Below are 25,654 nucleotides of genomic sequence, written 5' to 3' on the forward strand. Positions count from 1 at the left end.
TTTATATACTTTCAAAACTTCTCGCGACACTGGACAATTCCATTAAACACAAACGAAGCATCAATACAGAAAACACAAACAAAGCACAGGAAAATGGCAAAACAACATAAAATCTCTAACACAATAATTAAATATTTATGATACATCTACATTTATTTTTATTTAATAAATAATAATAAACAATTTATAATTAGTAGCTGTCTTAATATAAGAACCTATTTAAGATATTTTAAATGTTTTAATTGATAAATGAAAGTCCTCAAAATCCGTTGCAGGTTGCTGGTATCAGTCAATTATAATCGTTTTAAAAAAGAACTTTTCTATATTGGCTCTCTGTTTCCTACTCACAAGCCCTTGAGTATGTATTGCATTCGGTTTATTTTGCGTTCTCCATACGTAACAGTATTACAGTTTCTTTCATTTTCGTACATATTATTTATTTCTAAATAGTAAAATTAATTAGTCTAACTCTATAAGGGCCGCTGTGAAATAGATGGGGAAAGTTTAATGAGAAACTCTAACATAATAAGATTTCGTATATTTTTCATTCGTGAATATTATTCTATTTGTATTAAGTGTGGTTAACATTGTGATGTTACCGTTATGTTAATCTAATGGAAAGTCTAGAAAGCAAAATTACGTCCTTAGAATTAAAACATTAAAGAATATCTTAACCTGGCTACCTGCGCCGAAGAATTAAGTTAGGATTCGGAATTCGTGGACATACGGAATCGCACATAAAACTATTACTTTTGACATTGATATAAAATTAGAACCAAGTCTTCTGTTTGTTGCCGAAATTTCCTACTTCGAGGAAATGGTTTATTCGGGTCCCTGAGAATGCATCAATCTGTGATATCAAACAAACAGTAAAGTATAACTTGTATTGTTAAAATTCTCTATGTCATTCTCTTTCTGTTGTCCAGTGAGGTGTAAGGCAATGTTGAAGTGCAGTTATTGCTTACTTTAATTCTTGCTTTATTACACAACTTTTAACACTATATCACTTCGGAAAATGTATTATGTGTCTTTCACGTGTTAAATTTTATATTACCTTGTTAACATGTTCCGGCCTGCTATTGGCCATCTTCAGAACTCGCTGGTCTTGGCGCCTTTTGTTTTGTTTCCTTTGGGGGTGTGTTTGTGTAGTGTAATGCGGAGTCGAAGAGTGTGTGTGTTTTGAAATTGAGTTGTGTGTTGAGAATTTCATTTGGATGTGTTTTTGTGTGTCTTCATATTTCGTATTGTTCTAGTATGTTTAGTTTCTGGCTTTTTGGTTGGATGTGTAGAATTTCCATGTCTGTGTTGATGTCTCTGTAGGTGTGGTTAGCATTTGTAATGTGTTCTGCATATGTGAAAGTGTTTTGTAATTTTGTTATGGCTGTGATGTGTTCTTTATAACGTGTTTGAAATGATCTCCCTGTCTGCCCTATGTAGAAGTTGTTGCAAGTGTTACATCTGAGTTTGTATACGCCTGTGTGGTTGCATTTGTTTGTTTGTGTTGTTTGTGTTTTGAGATGTTTTTGTAGAATGTCATTTGTTCTATATGCGATGTTGTAATTTAATTTCTTGAATGAGGTTGCAATCTTGTGTGTGTTTTTGTTTTCGTAAGTTAGTGTGATGTATTTTTATATTCTTGTGTTTGTGTTCTATTTTTTTATGTTTTTTGTGATTATGTTTTGTCTTTCGTATTATTTCTATTATGTTGGGGTTGTATCCGTTTTATTGTGCTAAGTATTTGATTACGTTTAGCTTTTCTTTGTAATTCTTGCCTCGCCTCGCCTTCAACTTCATCTAACCTCATCAAATACAGTGCTATCGAAAAGTCCCTCCGCAGCTCTATTAGCTCTAGTAACCTTAGAATAAAACCCTGTTGAAAGTTGGCACTCTCCCATTCGTTCCGGTTTGACAACCTCATACCCCCCAGTCCATCATATGCTTAGCGGCCAGTCCTGCCACTTGAATTCTCTACCAAATACACTTGAATTCTCTGCCTAGTGGATTCTCGGCTACGGAAGCACTGCGGAGAGACTTCTCGATCACACTGTATAATGTAGGCCCTAATGTAATCGAAATATATATTTTTTCAAGCTAACATACTCTAATGTGGTATAACGTTTTCTCTACAGGCAAAAGCAGAATTTCTGGAACTTCAACGTAGATTATGTACTGTGAAGGAAAACGTGATAGGAAATAAAATAACGAAGAAAGGTAAAATACCACAGTCTGTTCACTTGATCAGACAGTTCCTAAAACCGAATATCTTGAAGCCCTTCCTCATCAGCCACTTCTTCAATACAGTACAATGCATCTGTGGACTCAACCTCTTCACCTACTACTCAGTTGACATCTTGGCCAAGCTGAGGAAAAGTAACTCGGACGGACCAGAAGAGGTGACTGCCAACATAATCATATCCCTTGTTCGTCTCACTGTAAGTTTATTTACTGCATTCCTCCTGCTCCGCGTTGGACGCCGTCCTGTGGCAACCATTTCTGGTTTGGGATCATTCTTGTCCGCCACAGCCCTCGGAGTGTTTATCACAATGCAGGCTTCAGAGGACAGATATCCCATACCGGATGCCACTGAGACGTGGGTGAACTTCTCGATGGTACTTGTGTTTTGCGGTTTCAGTTCTCTAGGATTCTCCATGCTTCCTGCTGTTATGATTGGGGAAATGCAATCTTTCATTATGAGAAGCTACGTATGTGGTTATATGTATACTACCAATGATTTGGTGATGGGTGCTGTGATTAAGGAATATCCCTCGTTGACGAATAATCTCGGAATGAACGGATTGTTCTTTCTATTCGGGTCGTCGTGTCTAGTGTGCACAATATTCGTAATTCTCTTCTTACCCGAGACGAAGGACAGGACACTGTTTGAGATCGAGGACTACTTCAAACAAGAAAATATTCTTTGGCTCACCCGCAAGAAAGGTTGTAATGGCAGCACTGTGGATCATAGACAGACTTAGATTGTTGACCACAATGTATCCTGTATTAAGTTCTACGTCTCAGATATTTATATGCTAGATGACGTGAATGTCAAAAAGATGCAGTGAAAATTATAATGGACAAAATGAATATGGATGACATTTTATAAGAATAGCATTAATTGAAAGGTTTAAAAAGAACCATAGCATACTCCAAAAACATAATTGTTTAGGAGAAACAAAAAATTATCTGACATGAATGTTGATAACACTTCAAGTATGAAATTCATCATGCCGTTTCTTAAGATATTGTAGAAACTGAAGTACATTTGTAACTTAGATTGCCTCAAAGAAGTACAGGTGTGAATGTAGATAATTGTGACAATGCTTATCTTAAGAAAAAAATACTCTGTTTTGGCTAAAGTATGCCTCTCTTTTAATCTTCTTCTTCTTCTTTATTGTGACCTGTTTCTTCTCCTTTCGTTGCTTAAATTACGCATCTCAAGATATTGTTCTACAGCGTCTCTGATAGCGTGTGTTTGCAATGCTAGATGTTTAATTTTTTTAAACATATTTCAGTAAATGCATCTTTGTCTTACCTCGAATGGTTTCCTCATGTATGTCTGAACGAAATGTGATGAATCCTGAAAATAAAGGGGCTAGCTCCTGTTTTTTTTTCAGTCCGTCCCTAATAAAAACTATGTTTATTACAAATAAGCTGCTTTTAAATACATACTTCGTTATTGTCGTTAATAAAGTCAAGTGATATTGCTGTTGTACACCGACTTACAAACACAGGTACTCAAATAAACAGATGTAGACACACTGTACCGGTGCATGAGGGACGACTCCCTGGTTCACTGAAGTGTGTGACCTGTTGACTTGCAACTACCTCTCCATACGAATCCATATGCTCGATGTACACCTAACTTGCTTCAAAATAACCAAACGCAGGACTCTAGATATGATATATAGGCTAATGTAATACAAAGTACCTGGTATATTATGACACTTCTTTTTCTATCATTTGAACTCAAGGAATAATCTAATTGAAGGAGAGTAAAGATTTTTCCTAATAAATAGTGTTACCAGTAAGAAGAAACATTGCTACCCACTCACAATGCAACGTAGTATATTTGGAATTGAATGGAATTTCTGGATTGGGGGGGGGGGATTACGATCCATAACTGCGATATTTCACGATCTACAGCAGGGGTCGTCAGGAGGGTGCACGCTCGTGCTAGCGTCTCTTACCCTCGAGCCCGCTAGTGCATTTATAGGAGCGGACGGGTAAGCAATATTTCAGTGGCGGCTTTTCGTTCGTATCATAAATTACGTAACTCAGTGGAATTCAATAGTACTAATAGTGTAATGAAGCATCCGATGTTCACATGTGTATTTAAGTAACATATTTTACACAGTTAATAAAAACTCAGGATATCCGTTTTAATGCCAAATAACTTTAAAAAAAGTTACTTCTGAAATTGTAAAGTCCAGTCACAGGAGGAGACAAGCCACAAAGCCACATTAATTGAATGCGAGGAAAAATTTCTCCGGACTAAATTCTATGACAATATATTATTCTAATGATAGGTTATATTTAAAATCTGTAAAATTTAGAATTTATGAGCACAGACGGCAGAATATTTAAATTTATGTAAATATTTTAATTGTGGTTTATTCTCTTATCTGACTGGACCCCTCAATTTTGTTAATTGTTTAAGCAAAACAATAATAAATTAGACCAAGCGAGTTGGCTCAGACATTAACGTCTGAGACTCGCATCAGGCAAATCCGGGTTCAAACCCCGTAACCAGCCAAATTGACTGAGATTTTTCATGGTTTCCGTCACAAACGCCAATGTCGAATTGAAAATTAAATACTATGATTTATCTCCGTCTCAATCATCAATATCATAAACATTAATCAAAATCTAATTTCAGTCACACGAACACAAGTTATCTACATTATTAACACACGACAATAGAAACAAGATCTCAACAACAGTAAAAACGACCAAATTATTACCCAAAGATCCTACACACGCTATGTGACCACAGATGTTAAACCGTGTGTAAATAAAATCAACAAAAGATTCTAATAAATTAATAAAGAAAACACAAACACCATTGGGTTATGTTCAATAGTATAATTTTATTCTTGCATTGTATTTACAAGCATTTTCCAATTGAATTATAAATGGATATGGACGTAGATAGACTTGTTATGTGCATGCAAGGACCCCCACTTTTTAGTATAAATTGGAAAAAAAATATTGGAGAAATCTAATAGGCTATATAAAGTACGGGAAGAAGTTTTGAAAGAAATTTGTGTACTTATAAAACCAAGTACATAAATTTTTGGATTTGGAAGATGAATCGAACAAACTTCTATTTATGTGATCTTCTTCTTTTAAACGCATAAAATAATCGATCATTGTTACGATTTTATTGTCGGTTGCTATCAGGTCGCAATTCAGAATAGCAATATATGAAAAACAAACTACGTACATACGTCGTGGAGAAACTCTGTTTTAGACTGTCGACAGTTCTAGAAAGACCGAAACAGTCTTTTCCAGTATCAGACGGTCCGAGACGAAACTGTCTCATCCAAGACACGATGTCCGATGCAGTATTCTGCGGGCCTAGGGAAACGTTCTCTGACTAACTGCACATCAGTATAGGAATTATTAGTAGTAGTAATAATAATAATAATAATAATAATAATAATAATAATAATAATAATACCTGTCTTATATTAGTGTTTTTAACTGCTCCACCATTTCGACTCTTTCGTCGTCTTTTAATTAGCATGACAGTTGTCATAGTGACGCTGCAGGTTATATTTTCTTATCACATTGAGTATCTTACTGCAAATTAAACATCTTGCTGCATTTTCAAACTCTGTAAAAAAAGCCTCCTCCCATGAAGGGTTAAACAACGTAGGGGTGGAAGACCTACGTAAATCACTATTTGAACTTTCTGCGATCGTGTACGTACACAAACTACTCACAAGTGTATAGTACTTACTACTCTAGTCTCCACTGATCGTTCGCATCAGCTAAGGCCAGATTCCTCCCTCTCCCTCCCACGAAGTATGCACGGACGTGCAGGCTTCTCTGCTCTCTTTACCCAATACCCATTTCAGCGAGTGCTGACGACCACTGATCTACAGTATAGCGCTATCCCTCAAACCAGGCGCATTCCCAAATTCACACCGTCTGACTACACTAAGATTCTCTGTGTACCCAGGTTTCGTCCCTACACTAGTCCCCTACGTAATTAATTCCTCATTCCAGACGCATACTCCCAAGACAACAACGCAACTGATAGTCGAAATGATTCACAGGTCAATACGACGCCAATACGTTTGAAATTGAGGTTTTTTTTTAAATAAAAACAGCCCTTGTCACTTTTATTCGAAAATGAGATTTCAATGTTATACAATAGATGGAAACTTCTTCTACCGCCTGGACATATCATTTGCATGAAAATCAGCCCATGTAAAGCGTGAAGGCTTGTTAAAGATTTGGTGGTTCTATAAAAATAACCCATGTCATTCGTGGTTTCGACTAAAACTGCTCAAGTCAATTGACATGGGCTATTTTCATTCAAATTTTAGCTACATTCTAATTGATTATTTAGATTACTTCAATCCAGTATTCCTTTCAAATACACAACAATGCAGTTTTCAGGATGTGTTTATTACTTCCTGAAATTAGTATTGTTTTTGTTTGTAATATTGAATAATGGCTTGTACACACTACTTTTCCACCTAGAAAAGAAAGAAGGTGGAGACGAAGCAAACATAAAAAGATTAAAAATACAGGGGAAAGAACACACGAACCGTGTTGGGAAGCATGTGGAAAGAAATACTATTGGAGTTTGTTGTAGGTAAGCAGTAAATTTATGTAATTTGAACTGTAAAGCATAATGAAATATTTTAAATGAAATAGTATTATTAATAATCATATTCTTATATGTATAATCAGTGAGATGGAACTTTTTTTTTTTTCTAGATGCAGATTGCTTCAAGACAGTATACGAGGAAGATCGATATGTATTATTCCATAATTTCTACGCACTAGAATCGAAAGATTTACAAAATTCTTATTTATCAGGGATGATTACTGTACAAGAGGTGAAATAGAGATGTTTCCGTAAGCATAATATCAACCCTTCAGCAGCATAGAGCACAACGTTTGCATACAGGGGAAGTTTGTTTTACAAGGTAAGAGTTAAGAAAATCGCGCAGTAGTTGATGTTCCAGTATGTCGAAATGCCTCCATGGGCTTTCATGAAATAACACGAGGGCGTCTCCGTACTATACAAGGATCAATGTTGAATGGACAGATTTCACCTAGAGATTCTAGAGGTAAACATCAAAATAGATCTAAGTTTGTATCAGACGAAATTGAGCTACTTATCATGGATCACATTAGTTCTTTTAAACCTCGGCAGTCACGTTACTCTATCAAAGACAATCCCCAGAAATCCTATCTGCCAAAAATCCTCACAGTTTTATTAATATAAGTAATAGATCAGCAATTTCTCAAGAACTCTCTTTTCGTCAAATGCATAATGCACTTCCAAAAATAAATTTTTCTAAAATAAAGGATTTGAGAAAACTTTATGGTTTGGCAAGACCAAGCAGTTGTCAATGTTTTGAAACTCTTGGACAAGAAGAAGGGCTAACATTAATGATGATGTAGACATTGATAATTCATACAACAGGAGTGGGGAAGACAAATATTGATTCTAAAATTTAATGGTACTGGATATTACTCGTATTGAAACAAGAGTGGAAAGTCAGCTGTTGTAATGTTGCAGTGAATTAACTCTGTCAAATTTGACAATGTTTGTTTTGTTCATAAATACATAAAATAAAATATTACTTATGTTTATTACTGTAGTGCTGTGATATTTGAGTTTTTTAATAAATTAATGCTTATTTTGTTAAAAAATACATAAAATAAAATATTACCAATGTTTATTACCGTAGTGCTGTAATATTTGAATTTTGTAATAAATATTTTTTTTTGCATGAAGAATATCTTAATTTATATTTTCAAATTTTCAGCCAAAAACGACCCTTGTCACACATGCCCATTTCAATTAATTTATAATAGTCATATTTAAACGTTAATTAATGCGAATTTTGTGTTACATTATGTCACATAACCTGTAGAATCATAGTCATAAATATCTTGTTTATACTGCAGTGTATGTAGACTGTAGAAAGTTTTTTACGTCTCCTGAAAAATTAACGTTTTTGACAAAAGCTGTGTTTATTTAAAAAAAAAAACCTCAATTGTAATAGATAATACTAGGACATTCGAAATGTAATGGCAACATACCTAGTTACTGTTTCACACTAAATTTTTTTAAGTTACTTTTAACATTACATACTTCAAATATACGAGTGTTCAGTTCAAAGTGTGTCATGGCTCGCTGTATGTCGTCATGTGGCTAGCCGGTGAGCCTAGAGAATTCAATATTCCTACATTTCCGCAGAGGCGTATTACCTATGTGTCAGAGAAGTTGCCTAGCAAGTACGGCGTTCATTCTGAAGAGTACTTACCGATACGTACGGTAACGCCGGTAATGGCAGGATTGTGAACTGTTTGGAAACAAGTACTGAGGTGAGTTTTTTTCTTTATAGGGAGAGGGTTAAGACGATTACTTACGTATTTGTTGACATTAAGTCCACACCTGCGGAGTAACGGTCAGCGCGTCTGGCCGCGAAACCAGGTGGCACGGGTTCGAATCCCGGTTGGAGCAAGTTATCTGGTTGAGGTTTTTTCCGGGGTTTTCCCTCAACCCAATACGAGCAAATTTTGGGTAACTTTCGATGTTGGACCCCGGACTCATTTCACCGGCATTATCACCTTCATATCATTCAGACGCTAAATAACCTAGATGTTGATACAGCGTCGTAAAATAACCCAATAAAATAAAAAAAATAAATCGACGGTCAACATGGACACGGAGCATTTGATTTTTGTTCTGGAATGTTGCCGTTACCGTTGATAACAAATACCCTTCGTACGATTTGCCCGTCGAAAGAGATTATGGTAGCACACAGACCGTATAGACCGCCATCTGTTGCTACGACGTTCAAGTTATAGGCCTACCGTACACGTTCTCAAATTCAGATTGAACGCCTTAAATTATAGTCAACTTCTCTGACAGAAAAGCTGAAACTCGCTTCAAATCGCTGACTCACAACAGTGACGTCATGACACACTTTGAAATGAACACCCAGTATAATGCCCCAATGACAGTACAGGTAATGCACTGAGAGCACAAATAGAGTGCACTCAGAGGTCATAGAGTGGACTACGAGGACAGACAATGGACTAGCAGGACGGAGAGTGTAGTTACAGCACAGAGATTAGACTGAGAGGAAAAAAGACTGAACTGGTAGGACAGAGAGTGTAGTGACAGGACACTGGACAGAGATTGGACTGAGAGGACAGAGAGTGGACTGATATGACAGAGTGGACTGAGAGGACAGAGAGTGGACTGAGAGTACAAAGAGTGTACTGAGATGACATAATGTGGACTGAGAGTGGACTGGTAGGAAAGAGAGTGTAGTGACAGGAAAGAGACTGGACTGAGAGAACAGAGAGTGTAGAAACAGGACAGAGATTGGACTGAGAGCACATAGAGTGGACTGAGAGGACAGAGAGTAGATTGAGAGAACAGAGAGTGTGAAAACAGGATAAAGATTGGACTCAGAGCACATAGAGTGGACTGGTATGAAAGAGTGTAGTGACAGGACAGAGATTGGACTGAGAGCACAGATTGGACTGAGAGGACAGAGAGTACACTGAGAGAACAGAGAGTGTGAAAAAAGGATAAAGATTGGACTCAGAGCACAGAGTGGACTGAGAGGATAGTGAGTGGACTGAGAAGACGAAGAGTGGACTGAGAGTGACTGAGATGACATAGAGTGGACTGAGACTACAGAGATTGGACTGGTAGGAAATAGAGTGTAGAAACAAGACAGAGATTGGACTGAGAGCACATAGAGTGGACTGAGAGTACAAAGAGTGGACTGAGATGACATAGAGTGGACTGGTATGAAAGAGTGTAGTGACAGGACAGAGATTGGACTGAGAGCACATAGAGTGGGCTGAGAGTGCAAAGAGTGGACTGAGATGACATAGAGTGGACTGATAGTGGACTGGTAGGAAAGAGAATGTATTGGCAGAACAGAGATTTGACTGTGAGCATATATATTGGACTGAGAGCACATACAGTGGACTAAGAGTACAAAGAGTGAAGTGAGATGGCATAGATTGGACTGAGAGTGGACTGATAGGAAAGAGTGTAGTGACAGGACAGAGATTTGACTGAGAACACATAGAGTGGACTGTACTACGACTGTCAGTAACAAGAGCTTCTCGAGTTACTTGTTCACTTGTGAGTGTTTTAAAACATCGAATAAGTAAAACTAACATATACTGTGTATGTGTAAGATAAATGGAAGGAGATACTATAAAAAGACAAGTACTCCACAGGCAGGCGCGGGTAATAGTGTTTAAGGTTTATAATTATTTTAAAAACATTAACGAGCAGAACTCTGCCGGGCATCATGGTGCTGCCGCAACGTTGCCAACGCGCAGGAGACGACTGCAGGAGCATGTGGTGTAGGTTTGCGAACCGTGCAAAGAATTGTTAGTAAAGGAAACAAATCTTTTAATGTGAGCGGAACTGCCACGTTTCGTTCTCGTGGAAAACATCATCGTCGTGTGAAAATAGTCTCTGAATTAGATATTTTTAATAAAAGTGTGCTGCGACGTACAGTATTAGATATGTACCTTCGAGAATCCGACTCTGAAGAATCTGACGGGACTGATGAGAGAATCAGCGACTTCGATTAAAACCAGGTACTGAATATTTATTAAATCCTAATTTATATTAAGTGTGACTGAAATGTGACAATATAACATGGTACTCGTAGTTATTGTTTTAGGGTATTTTACTAGCTAAAATAATTTGCGCCTAAAATAGACCTAAATACAATTTCTACTTAAATAGTGTATCCTTTTTTTCTAGTAATACACCGTATACATTTCGACTAAAACTGTGTGATATAATAATAATAATAATAATAATAATAATAATAATAATAATAATACCGCACATAAAAATCTTAAAACTTGGTATAAGCATTATTAATAGAACTTAAGATTTGATAATGTTCTGATAAAAGATTTGTCATGCTTGCAGTAATCAACGGCTAAGGTCATTATTGTCTTTTTAAAATTGAAATTCTCTCCTCAGCTACTTGTATTGCGCGCGCGCGTGAAGTACGATGTGGCAATGCTGTGCATTGCTTTTCTCTCACTATCTGTCTCTCTCGACGCAAACGCTAGCAGCCGACCGCCTTCCGAACTGGCGTCTAGTCTAGTATCAGTGAACTTTTCTTTTTTAAACGAGTTATTGTGGCTTCGACCCAGGATTTGAAGCCTACTTCCGTCAAGCACACTATTTCTAAAAATTTAACGAAATATTTACTAATAATGTAGGGTACACAACAAACTAAAAGCACACTAATATTAATTATAACAGTCTCTGAATTAGATGATTTTAATAATAGTGTCCGAATCTCACTCGGTTGGACGGCTCTGGATCATGAAAGACAGATAATATTGAGCCATCCAGGAGTTCCAAGAATCGATGCAAGAACGCAATTATCATCGTGTACCTTTCAAATGATATTTCTTCCTCCCTTCTCATTGATTGAAGCAGGCGTCATGAAACTGCAATCATTAGAATTGAGAGTGCTTTTATTTTTGTTAATAACTTGTTATCTCCCTAAAACGATTTAATAGAGAAATAATAATACATCCACTTAGAATAATTAAAAGACATATACTATATTAACAACTACTTTTTCAGAGGTAGCCTATGTATTTTGAGTTTAGGGTATGAACGTTACAATAGTAAGTGTGTACATATTTGCTCTTCTCTTTTCTAAGTAAGTGTAATTTATTTTATTCTTGTATTTATTTACACGTCAGATTTCATTTATGCATTACGCTTATTTCCTTTGTTGTTACCGGTGTCCATTAGTTGATTTATATATGAGTTATGAAGATAAATGTACCAAAGTGTCCAATCTATTATAACCCTATTTCAAGCTAACTTACTTACTTATGGGATTTATGGAACCCGCGGGTTCACATAAGTCCGCCATCGGTCCTTATCCTGTGCAAGATTAATCCAGTCTCTATCATCATATCCCACTTCCCTCAAATCCATTTTAATATTATCCTCCCATCTACCTCTCGGCCTTCTCAAAAGTCTTTTTCCCTCCGGTCTCCCAACTAACACTCTATATATATTTCTGGATTCGCACATACTTGCTATATGCCTGCCCATCTCAAACATCTGGATTTAATGTTCCTAATTATGTCAGGCGAAGAATACAATGCGTGCATCTGCGTTATATCACCACAACCTACTATACACAGTCGCGAAGCTTGAGGTGATTTTTTGCAAATCTCGTGATAAAGCGCTCCAGGCTGTTAGCAACTAGAAACAATAGACTGTCCACGGTCGACTTTGGACTGTGTCGTACTTCCATCGAGTGCTAGCTCGTTGCGTATTTCACGTTGATGCTTGTGAAATGTTCGTTATTGGTTGTAATGAAAATGTTAATGGCTAAAATACAATAATTGGAATAATAATATTTTACTAGAGACGTAGAAAAATTAAGTTTGATTTAATGAAATTTATTGATCACGTTTTATTTTCAATTCTGGTGGCATTATTATTGCTTAGGCCTACTTTTTTTTCAAAGCATATGTTTTTAATTATAGCTGTTAATTTTGTTGTTATTTTTATTTGTTACTTTACTAGAAACATAGAAAAAGTCTGTTACAATAAAATTTATTGATCACGTTTTATTTCCAATTCTGGTGTGATTATTATTGCTTAACCTCATCCCACTTTATTAACTACGTAAGTCTACACTACAAGTACCGGTACACGTAAGTTACTCCGTTAATTCATATTTCCAGTATTATTGTTGTAAAGGGAAATGCAAATTAATATTTATTGATTTCATAGTTAATTATCGCTATAATCTTGAATGAGTGAAGCGATTATAGTAAATTTCAGTTCGTTTTGCACAAACAAAAATAATATTAACCTATTTCTTGCAGGTATCTTCGAGTTTATGGTGGAATTTAATATACTTCATTAAAATAATAAATTAACTTTATGCATTTAATATTTCAATAATGGAAGGAAGGTGTTAATTTTTCCAAAAGAACACAACGAAAGTGTAACATATTTTGTCGTCTACTAGGAGAGAGATCTGCAATGATGAGGCGATAGTAGCGATCCTAGTGGTGGGCAACTACCCATGTTTGCATTTTTAGTACATATTGAGCTTCGCGACTGTATATAGTAGACTGTGATATCACTATTTCCATTCTCCTGTAACTTTAACTCTCTTAGCCCCCAAATATTTTCCTAAGAATATCAAGCTAACCTTTTTTAATTAGAAAAAGTAAATATCCTTCAATTACTCCATTTATTCAGTTACACAATGTCATCAGAGATCCTGTATGGTGAAATGCGCTTGGTATTCCGTCCTCTATATCTGTGGTTCTGTCTAGCCAGGCGCAACCGCTTTAAGGCCGGATATTCGAACGAATGACCGACCTCGTCGGTGATCTGCAACCGGTTGCAAGCGCTGTTCTCCAGCGCTCTGTTTCGTGGTTCATTTTTGCCCCACTCATAGATTATATTAAATTTCAGTTCTTTCGCGTAAACACCCGAAAACGATATTATTACTATTTCTTGTATCTTGGACTTTTTGTAATATTCAGTACTTCGTGAAAATAATACATGAGTCTTATGTATTTTACATTTCAATAGTGGAAGGAAGGAAGGCTGCTGGACGAAGTGTGCCGCATATTCGGCATGCGTAAAAGTTAATGGTAAGTGCAAGACCCTGTTGTGTAATTGAATCCTCTTTCCAAAAGGGCTTCAGTCCATCTTTTCGAAAAATAAGTTTTCTGTTGGAATTGGCAGTTTAGGATTCGGTGCATCATTTTACAACAAAAGAACTTCAGTCCAGTTGATAGTTATATGTGAAATGTGGGTATAGAAATGTTGTTCTGTCAGTGGCGGCTTCTGCGTATTTCTTAAGAGGAAAGAAGGTAACAGGACGAAATGACATCTTCTCGAATGAAACATGCTACAAATTAGCCATCATGCACACATGTAAGACCAGGTAGTGTTGGGGTTGGCCTTCCCTTCTGTAGAGCAATGATATGTTCTTGTAAACCGAGTTTCCTAAATTTTCCATAATATATAATGTGTTCACTTCCATTCATTGTTGAATAATTGCACAAATTAACAATTACAAGGAAATTCACCTCGCACCATTTTTCGAGCACACTACAGCATCACACGTGTTGGAAGAGACTAGCTACTAACACGTAATTGGAACCGCGGTAATGGGAATGGGAAATAATCTGAGGAAAGCGAGAACACTACGTGGTCTGTGTTGCCACATGTACATTTTACAAGTTCAGTATCACATGCTTTTGAAGAATATCAGTTCTTGTAAAATCATACTAGGCCTACCATTATTGTTCAAAGTTGCCGGTGGCCAATTTTTACGTTAAAATAATGTAATTTGGATTACCTACTTTCAATTTCAAATATATTTGTACAAAACTGACAACTTGGCTGTTGCCCTGTCTAGTACACAATGGAAGTGAATTTCAGAGGCCAAAAAGATCTGCGATACTAACATAGAACTACTTCCTCTTTGTTTTATATAAACCCGACTTTATCTTTCAAATATCCTTTAAAGTTTCAAACCATGAATAGTAGACTATATAACGTGCAATGAATAATATTTTTGATTTATAATTTAAAAAAAAAGTTTATATGGTGTCTTTCATAGCGTTACGTTAAAACTGTTTTTTGTGCCTCCTCTTATAGATGTGTTATTGTCTGGTTGAATGCAAGATCGTTAGATGGCAGCGGTAGCGAACTTGCTGCACGACCAGTCGGTTTCTATTTCCCGCCCATGCGCTGATTCAGAGGAGGATCTCCTCCCTCTCCGTTTATTTACTTGCTTTAAAACTCTGCTTCTTTCTCTGGCCGCTAGTGCGCTGTTGTCTATGTGTGCTAATTGCAGTAAAGGAGGAAAGGATTGGCTTTCCTCCACACAAACAATCTCGCATCTTTCTCACAGTTTTCTAGCAGCACATGAGCGCGCGTCGTTTAAAACTCGATCAACCAAGGTTTACTTATAGCTGTGAACTTAAAAATTATCGAATCTTCCTCGAATTTTAAGACACATATTTTATTTGGTATTTACTTTCAGAAGAAGAAAAATGTGAGGAGGACTTTCCTCCCTTCCCTCCCCTGAGGAACCGCCACTGTGTTCTGTTACAAATGGACGTCAGTCCTAGACTGTGGCCCGTTTGGGAAAAAAGAAACTATTGCCAACCATGATTTACCTATGGCACTGGATTGATAATTATAATCGAAATATATCTAACGATTTGTATTGTAATGCTCTGTTGGTAGTACTGTGAATGTTATATCGTTATTGAAGACATTCCTTGTTCATTTTGTAAGTAAAAAAGTGGCTCAAGATTGGCCTAATGCTTCAAGAACAGTGCAAGTTACTGATGTTCTGCAAAGGAATTTTACAATGTTACGTTTGTTCGGATCAAATTTCTGTATATCTTAGTTACTTACTTACAAATGGCTTTTAAAGAACCCGCAGGTTCATTGCCGCCCTAGCATAAGTCCGCCATCGTTTCTACATATCTAAAGAAAAATAAATAAATTTCTTTCAATCATTTGCTACCATAGTAACTGCTCTCTTAAATTGACTGAGCGTATTTGGAATTAAATCAATTTCTTTCTAAAAACACGCTATGAAATGTTTCCTATAAAACAATTTTTATCTCGAAAATGAAGCAAAGACGAGGAAAATTCTATTAAACATTTTTTGTTTGTTTGGATTACATCAAAGAATAACCCTTCATTATTGAATCATATTTTGGCACAGGTACTGTGTCCGTTTGGTTACGTCCCTTCCCGATATCCCCCACCCGTTTCTGCTGACCCCTATGTGAAGGCTAGTGGCTGGGCTCTTAGGAATTGGACGTCTACGTAAAAATCACAAAGAAACACTACATGCTAACATTTCAATTGGCTTTATCCAATGTTTAATATCATTTTTAATGTATAGTACTTCATTCCATATGTAAAAATAAATGTAATTAGTATACCTGTATTTCAAATGATCCTGATTTGGTAATTTTGTAAAGATTAAGAACGACTTTATATAAAACCACACGAAGCTATAACATCTCGTACAATTGAGGCGGGTTCCGCATTAATTGACCGCACGAGTTCATAGGAATGCACATATCTACCACTTTTCGTTTCTTGACTATGCTTTAACAAGGCAGGAGAGCTATTTATGCCACGATGCTAGGGGTCAGGATCCAGCATCCCATGTGCATCGGCAGTTCACTGCTCACAGGTATACCATTCTGTACGTACGCTGTTGTGCAGTTGGTTCGACGGTTTACAGATTGAGACTACAGAGTATGTGCTTATAGGTGATAATGTTTTGTGCAACAATTAAAAAACTTATATTGTAATTATTATTAAACTAGCTGAAGGCACACGGCGTTGCCCGGGTTGTCCTGTTTGCTACTTTTTTAAATTGAACTGGTTGTTAGACTTTTCGTACATTAATATGTTATTCATGATACTAAATACAGGAACACGTGTTGAACTACGATTCTTATTGTGGAGATTTATCAAAGGCATCTTTACCCTGAAAATACTTACACCGTATCTTGTCAAATGTTCAACATTCACGAAGGAAGAAACCACTTCATTTAATGAGCACAAGTCACCATAGATTATATCTTCATCTAATTATAGCGCTAATCTTTATTTAACACTTTACATTTCTTCTACTTTTGGTGTCGAAACATCAAGTAAAACTGAAAAATACTTCAAAATTCCCTTATCATTAGCTGCTCCGACTTAAAGGTTGCACGAAATAGAGAAAATCATTCCAGTCTATTTAATAAAAACTCTTATCACTTATTATGAAACTTATATGATAAAATTACCGGCCGGCCACAAACAAAGCCTTTGAGGGGTTGATAACAGTCAACCAACTTATATTGAGCTTCACCAAAATGTTCGGCCGGGATGGTCACACACTGGCTAGTGGCAACCCTAAAAATGTGGTGCATCTAGATGGTACTTTATTTTGGCAAAAAAATAACATGAATAATTCTCTCTGCCCCTCCTGCCAGACAGCTTCTCCGCAGCCGCCCTGCCTCGCCGGACAATCAGCCTCTCTGCCCCTCCTTCCACACAGCCTCTCTGCAGCCGCCCTGCCTAGCCGGACAATCAGCCTCTCAGCCCCTCCTGCCGGACAGCCCCTGCGTAGCCGCCCTGCCTCACCGGACAACCAGCCTCTCTGCCTCTCCTGCCGGACAGCCTCCCTGCAGCCGCCCTACCTAGGCGGACAATCAGCCTCTCTGCCCCTCCTGCCGGAGAGCCCCTCCGTAGCCGCCCTGCCTCGGACAATCAGCGTCTCTGCCCCTCCTGCCTGACAGCCTCTCTGTAGCCGCCCTGCCTCGCCGGACAATAAGCCTCTCTGCCCCTCCTGCCTAACAGCCTCTCTGCAGCCGCCCTGCCTCGCCGGACAATAAGCCTCTCTGCCCCTCCTGCCTGACAGCCTCTCCGCAGCCGCCCTGCCTCGCCTGACAATCAGCCTCTCAGCCCCTCCTGCCGGACAGCTTCTCTGCAGCCGTCCTGCCTAGCCGGACAATCAGCCTGTCTGCCACTTCTGCAGCACAGCCCCTCCGTAGACGCCCTGCCTAGCCGGACAATCAGCCTCTCTGCCCCTCCTTCCGGACAGCCTCTCCGCAGCCGCCCTGCCTCGCCTGACAATCAGCCTCTCAGCCCCTCCTGCCTGACAGCTTCTCTGCAGCCGTCCTGCCTAGCCGGACAATCAGCCTGTCTACCACTTCTGCCGGACAGCTCCTCCGCAGCCGCCCTGCCTAGGCGGACAATCAGCCTCTCTGCCCCTCCTGCCGGACAGCCCCTCCGTAGCCGCCCTGCCTATCCCGACAATCGGCCTCTCTGCCCCTCCTGCCGGACAGCCCCTCCGTAGCCGCCCTGCCTATCCGGACAATCAGCCTCTCTGCCCCTCCTGCCGGACAGCCCCTCCGCAGCCACCCTACATCGCCGGACAACCAGCCTCTCTGCCCCTCCTGCCGGACAGACTCTTCGCAGCCGCCCTACCTCGCCGGACAATCAGCCTCTCTGCCCCTCCTGCCGGACAGCCTCTCCGGAGCGCCCTGTCTAGCCGGACAATCAGCCTGTCTGCCACTTCTGCCGGACAGCTCCTCCGCAGCCGCCCTGCCTAGGCGGACAATCAGCCTCTCTGCCCCTCCTGCCGGACAGCCCCTCCGTAGCCGCCCTGCCTATCCGGACAATCGGCCTCTCTGCCCCTCCTGCCGGACAGCCCCTCCGTAGCCGCCCTGCCTATCCGGACAATCAGCCTCTCTGCCCCTCCTGCCGGACAGCTCCTCCGCAGCCACCCTACCTCGCCGGACAACCAGCCTCTCTGCCCCTCCTGCCGGACAGACTCTTCGCAGCCGCCCTACCTCGCCGGACAATCAGCCTCTCTGCCCCTCCTGCCGGACAGCCTCTCCGGAGCGCCCTGTCTAGCCGGACAATCAGCCTCTCTGCCCCTCCTGCCGGACAGCCCCTCCGTAGCCGCCCTGCCTAGCCGGACAATCAGCCTCTCTGCCCCTCCTGCCGGACAGCCCCTCCGTAGCCGCCCTGCCTATCCGGACAATCAGCCTCTCTGCCCCTCCTGCCGGACAGCCCCTCCGTAGCCGCCGTGCCTATCCGGACAATCAGCGTCTCTGCCCCTCCTGCCGGACAGACTCTTCGCAGCCGCCCTACCTCGCCGGACAATCAGCCTCTCTGCCCCTCCTGCCGGACAGCCTCTCCGGAGCGCCCTGTCTACCCGGACAATCAGCCTGTCTGCCACTTCTGCCGGACAGCTCCTCCGCAGCCGCCCTGCCTAGGCGGACAATCAGCCTCTCTGCCCCTCCTGCCGGACAGCCCCTCCGTAGCCGCCCTGCCTATCCGGACAATCGGCCTCTCTGCCCCTCCTGCCGGACAGCCCCTCCGTAGCCGCCCTGCCTATCCGGACAATCAGCCTCTCTGCCCCTCCTGCCGGACAGCTCCTCCGCAGCCACCCTACGTCGCCGGACAACCAGCCTCTCTGCCCCTCCTGCCGGACAGACTCTTCGCAGCCGCCCTACCTCGCCGGACAATCAGCCTCTCTGCCCCTCCTACCGGACAGCCTCTCCGGAGCGCCCTGTCTAGCCGGACAATCAGCCTCTCTGCCCCTCCTGCCGGACAGCCCCTCCGTAGCCGCCCTGCCTAGCCGGACAATCAGCCTCTCTGCCCCTCCTGCCGGACAGCCCCTCCGTAGCCGCCCTGCCTATCCGGACAATCAGCCTCTCTGCCCCTCCTGCCGGACAGCCCCTCCGTAGCCGCCGTGCCTATCCGGACAATCAGCGTCTCTGCCCCTCCTGCCGGACAGCCCCTCCGTAGCCGCCCTGCCTATCCGGACAATCAGCCTCTCTGCCCCTCCTGCCGGACAGCTCCTCCGTAGCCGCCCTGCCTATCCGGACAATCAGCCTCTCTGCCCCTCCTGCCGGACAGCCTCTCCGCAGCCGCCCTACCTCGCCGGACAACCAGCCTCTCTGCCCCTCCTGCCGGACAGCCTCTCCGGAGCGCCCTGTCTAGCCGGACAATCAGCCTCTCTGCCCCTCCTGCCGGACAGCCCCTCCGTAGCCGCCCTGCCTATCCGGACAATCAGCCTCTCTGCCCCTCCTGCCGGACAGCCTCTCTGCAGCCGCCCTACCTCGCCGGACAATCAGCCTCTCTGCCCCTCCTGCCGGACAGCCTCTCCGGAGCGCCCTGCCTAACCGGACAATCAGCCCCTCTGCCCCTCCTGCCGGACAGCCTCTTCGCAGCCAGCCATCCACCCTGCCTCTATCTGATATATATGTTAAACAGCGAAGTTCTTTAATATTTTATCCACATGTGTGGACAACATGCTATTATCCAAGACCGGCTAATCCAAGTAAAGAAGCACATTGATAATAATCGATTGTAGTTGAAGAAGTCTGATTCCTCGATCATAAAATTCAACAAGCACAACAAGATTGTTTTGCAGAAATTAAGTCACAAAGTTGGCAAAGCATTTTGCTAGAAATCCACGATGTTGGAAACGAAGGGGAATGATTTTGTCGGTAATGTGCGAACGTTTGTAGCAACGCACCTGATATGGGATTAGGATGTGCTTAACACTGACCAGTCGATCTTCGAGAGGAACTCCCTTGCTGTGAAAGGAATGAAACGCATCTTTGGGTCAACAGGTGTTATTTCTGCAACAACACATTTCTACACGATAATGCCAGAGATCACAATGGCTGGAGCTCTTTTACCGCATGTGTATAATTTAGTGTCTGAAGCAACGAGGAAATCTCTTGCAAACGTGACTCCTAATCTTCCGAACATCAAAGCCTATCCCGTGAAGTTAGCAAAGATGTCCAAACAAGATATTCAGATATTTTTGAAAGACGTCTGGCCATAGCCAGACCTCACAGGAGGGAAGCACGTGCTCTTAAGGTAAACGCCATCAGTGACATTTAATCCTAAAACTCGGTACATCTTCGCTGTGCTGAGGCTCCTGGGAGTAGCCATCTTGTATGGATTGAGAGTACACTAAATGTCATCGGTTGCTATAGCAACCATCGTGCTCTATATTTCACTACTTGCAGCTTATACGCCTGCCTCCATTTTCGATGCATGTGCCTCCAAATTGTGAGTTTTCTCTCTTCTCTGCATTTCACTTGCTAATTTTTCCAATTTAATCTGGGGACTGTTGATTGTTCAGGAATTATTATTTTTTTACTTTGTTATTTAACGGCGCTGTATCAACTACGAGATTATTTGGCATCGATGGAATTGGTGATAGCGAGATGATGCGGAGGATTGATCATATATTACCTGACATTTACTTTACGGTTGGTGAAAACATCAGAAAAGACCCAATCAGATAATCAGCCCAAGCGGGAATCGAACCCATTCCCGAGAGCAATTATTCCCGATCGGCAAACAAGCGCCTTAGCCGACTGAGCTACAACGGTGGATTTTTATTCTAACCTGATTCGTTACGATTCGTTTGACATCACTGCGATCGTCCTACCACATCGCATTCTGGAGTTACACTGCCTCGGTAGCCGTGCGATCCGCCAATTCTTGCCTGAATTTCGTTCCTTCCGCGTATTACTAGATGACGTCACCCTCTCAAACTCAAGGTCACGTTGGATACATTGATTCTTCGGCTATCGATCGCCGTTTACCCCATTGGAATATTTAGTGTAGTTTAGGAATTATATGCGCGACAAAGCTGACCTGAAAATGTGTTGGTCGAGTTTCAGGGATGGCATTCTACATTCATTTTATTTTTACTTCAGTTTTTATTGTACCTGAGCTTTTGAATGTACTTCACTTCCACCCCTTCTACTAGTAAACTTCCAACTGTTCACGACACAGAGCCGAGGGCTCATAAGCAGTACTGAGTTAGGAGTATAGTACGTTCCAGAAATATGTTCGCGTTCTCCAGTGACGAAAGAGCTTTCAATATTCAATCATATTTTCGCACAGGTACTGTCGTCCGTTTGCCTACGTCGCATCCCGGTTTTCCCCACCTGCTTCTGTTCCCCCAATGTAAAATATAGTAGCTGGGCTGTTTTAGCTCTTTTCTGAATATATTAATTTCTGTTAGGAATTGCACGTCTACGTAATATTATAAAAGTGTTTAAAATAACTTAAATAAAAGGGCTCGTTAAGTAATTAACTGTCACGTGATTCACACCCCTTTCTACGACTCTGCGACAAAACAACTTGAACGGACAGTAGATAGCATTTCTGAGTAAGTTTATCTTTTCGGATCGGGCAGAAGTGAAGATTGAATTTACAGTACGTAAAGTACTCTTTTATAGAGTAGGTACAGAATTATTTCAACATGAGTTACTCGTACGAAGGACGAAACTGGTAATTGGAATTAGGTACAATAGTCTATAGTGTGATAATATGCACAAAAGAACTGAAGCCTGTATCGAAATGAACGGCCACCATTTTCAAAAATGTGTTTAAATATCCATATTATGATTATTTTTCAATTTAACTTCATTCTCTATATTGTACGCTAATGTGCTGTAAATTACAATATACATTGCATAATTAATACGTCCGAATGGATATCTCAGAGTAAAACCACTTATTGTTGATACAGTACTGTATTTTGAATAAACAAAAGCCTAATGAAAATTATCAAACTCAAAATTGTGATATTTCCTAGTTTACATAATTGGATGAACTACTTTTCTTCCCTCCTATACCTAGTAAAGTGATTTGTATTTTACTCCAGTAGCATCGAACACCAGTCGTGGAAGGGGAAGCAAACGGTGATTCCTGTTTCAATCGTCAATAGAAAGGTATAGCCAGATTAATATTAAAAATGTTAGTAAAAATAAAATGATGTCCCTGTAGTACTGGACCGAAATTACAGACGTATTAACGTTGTTTACTTTATGATGTTAAGTTAATTAAACTTCTTTGCAGTTCATTTTTATGTTCAGATATGTCTAGTAATATAGTACAATATATATATATATATATATATATATATATATATATATATATATATATATATATTGTGCGCAGTAAGCCGTTTAAGTCGACAGTTACATGAGTGTGCGTGGCAGGCAGGCTAATTACATCTGTGACGCAATAGAATTCCGTGATAAGCAGGTACAAGTGATTGGGCTAGACAACTCATTATGATAAATTTTAAATTCTGCCAGTGAGTCCTAAGTCGGGTTGTTAAATGTGTGCAGCCTATACCACGCAGATATCCGCTAGTACTTCCCTACTTCTCTATTTACTCTGATATCCGTACAGATAGTAAAACAATATTGACGTTATTGTGATCAGTGGCGATCAAATGATAGGTAATTGAACATTTTAAATTATGGTTTATTTAACGACACTCGCAACTGTAGAGGTTATATCAGTGTCGCCGGTGTGCCGGAATTTTTGTCCCCTCAGGAGTTCTTTTGCAGTCACTAAATCCAGAGACATGTGCGGCGCATTTAAGCACACTTAAATGCCATCGATCTGGGCTGGGATCGAACCTGCAACCTCGGGCACAGAAGGTCAGCGCTATACCAACTTTGCCACTCAGGGCGCCTAGGCAATTGATATAATATAAATTTCAGTAGTTAATATTTAGATTTTAATGACTTTTTTGGAGTTTAACGACTTTTGAGACAGCCTGTGAATTCGTATGTCTATTGGTAAACTGATGTCAACGCCATCTCTACACAGTGACTTCCTAACTCACAGTATTTCGCATGTCGCACAACTCGTGACTGGTTTCTTTGCATTCGATTGAAGGATCTGTCGTAATGTAAATATTATTACCATATATTATGGTACTGAATTTATATTTTCAAGACTAGGAAGAGTTTTAAATTTATTTAAGTAGTTACGCTGATGCGCTGAAATCAAGACCATCTATTTTCAAGATCGAGTTCCCCAGTACTATCGTGTAGTGCGTAGTTTTCCTTGACAGTATTCCTTCGTTGGAACCTGTTTGTGTGCACGTAAGTAGGCCCTAGTTTCTGTGGACAGAGTTTAATTAAAGTTCAGTTTAAATTGAAGATATAGAAACAGATTACGAAGGGAACGGTGGAACATAACGGTAAGTTACATACTGATGATTTACAGCAGACGCAGTTTAGTTACTTAAAACAGTTATGTATATAAATAAGTTTTGTATTTTATCACGTTTAACCTCCAAATTAAAAAAAATCATTTAATTATACGTTTATCATTGTAATACTCACTTTACGTTCAAGCTATTAGCTGAAGCTAGCTGTATATTATGTATATTTATTATTATTTTAAGAAACGTGTCATAGACAGACCTCTGTCTATTTTTTATTTACGACAGGGGCAAAAATACTTGCGCATTGGAGAAGAAATATGTACTGTATGCACACGTTTCATGTGTTACACGTCACTGATTTAGTTCATATTTCCAAATATTCCAGACAATTCTTCCTTAAAATTTATGTGTCAAGTAAACATTGAGTGTTTGTTTCATATTATATACTGTAACTGCGCGTCTTACTGAACACGGTTGTTCCTGTAGGTCTAGGTTATCTTTCACTTCATTAGGTAGGGTTCTTGGTCCGGTGATTACACTCATACTATACAGGGACATCATTTTATTTTTACTTCAATTTTTATTGTACCTGAGTTTTTGAATGTACTTCACTCCCACCCCTTCTACTAATGTATTTCAACCGTCCTCCACACAGAACCAAGACCGCATATACAGTCATAGTAGCCTTACGGTCATAATAAACAGTACGTTCCAAAAATATGTTCGCGTTTTCCAGTGACGAAAGAGCTTTCAATATTGAGTCATATTCTCGCACAGGTACTGTCGTCTATTTGGCTACGGGATGCGGTTTCCCCCACCCGCTTCTATTCGCCTCTCTGTAAAGGCTAGTGGCTGGGCTGTCTTAGCTCTTTTCTGAAAACATTAATTTCTGTTAGGAATTGGACGTCTACGTAATATCATACAACTGTTTAAAGTAACTTAAATAAAAGGGCCTCGTTAAGTACCGGTAATTAATTGTCACGTGATTTTCCCCTTTCTACGACCCTGCTACATAACCACTTGGACGGACAGTAGATAGCATGTCTGAGTAATTTTATCTTTTCGGGTCGAGCAGAAGTGAAGATTGAATTTACAGTACGTAAGGGTATGTGCAAGACGGAGCCTGGTTGGTAGTTGGTAGCCTGACCGGTTACCTAGTGGGAAGAGTACCCGAACGTTATGCAATGGAGACTGCAAGACGAGGCCTGGTCGGTAGTCGCCTGTTAGCCCGTTGGTAGCTCGTAGAATGAATCACCTCATTTTTCCAGCTACCAACCACCTAAATGTCTTTACTGCGCATGCGTCCGTAGAACTTCCCCACGTGCTAAACGCTACTTCTCGTCATTTCGACGCGTGTAATGGATTGGGAAAGATTAATTTCAAATAATAATAATAATAATAATAATAATAATAATAATAATAATATGAAGTTACAGGAGAATGGAGAAGGTTACACAACACAGAACTGCACGCATTGTATTCTTCACCTGACATAATTAGGAACATTAAATCCAGACGTTTGAGATGGGCAGGGCATGTAGCACGTATGGGCGAATCCAGAAATGCATATAGAGTGTTAGTTGGGAGGCCGGAGGGAAAAGACTTTTAGGGAGGCCGAAACGTAGATGGGAAGATAATATTAAAATGAATTTGTGGGAGGTGGGATATGATGATAGAGAATGGATTAATTTTGTTCATTATAGGGACCGATGGCGTGCTTATGTGAGGGCGGCAATGAACCTCCGGGTTCCTTAAAAGCCCGTAAGTAAGTAAGCAGCAATAATAATAATAATAATAATAATAATAATAATAATAATAATAATAATGTTTATTGCCAGAAAAATGCAATACAAAGAAGTTGTAAATTTGCA

General features: G+C 40.3%; 1 protein-coding gene across 1 annotated transcript in view; it reads left to right on the forward strand.

Annotated features, from left to right (window-relative positions):
* LOC138709293 (facilitated trehalose transporter Tret1-like) overlaps positions 1-5,649 on the forward strand; it is a 28,009-nt gene extending 22,360 nt beyond the window's left edge. Inside the window, exon 6 of the mRNA XM_069839959.1 lies at positions 2,130-5,649. Within this exon, the coding sequence (XP_069696060.1) occupies positions 2,130-2,975 (846 nt within the window). The 3' untranslated portion in view covers positions 2,976-5,649. The remainder of the gene's footprint in view (positions 1-2,129) is intronic.
* The last annotated feature ends 20,005 nt before the right edge of the window (positions 5,650-25,654 follow it).

This window comes from Periplaneta americana, chromosome 11, assembly GCF_040183065.1.
Source record: "Periplaneta americana isolate PAMFEO1 chromosome 11, P.americana_PAMFEO1_priV1, whole genome shotgun sequence".
NCBI lineage: Eukaryota > Metazoa > Arthropoda > Insecta > Blattodea > Blattidae > Periplaneta > Periplaneta americana.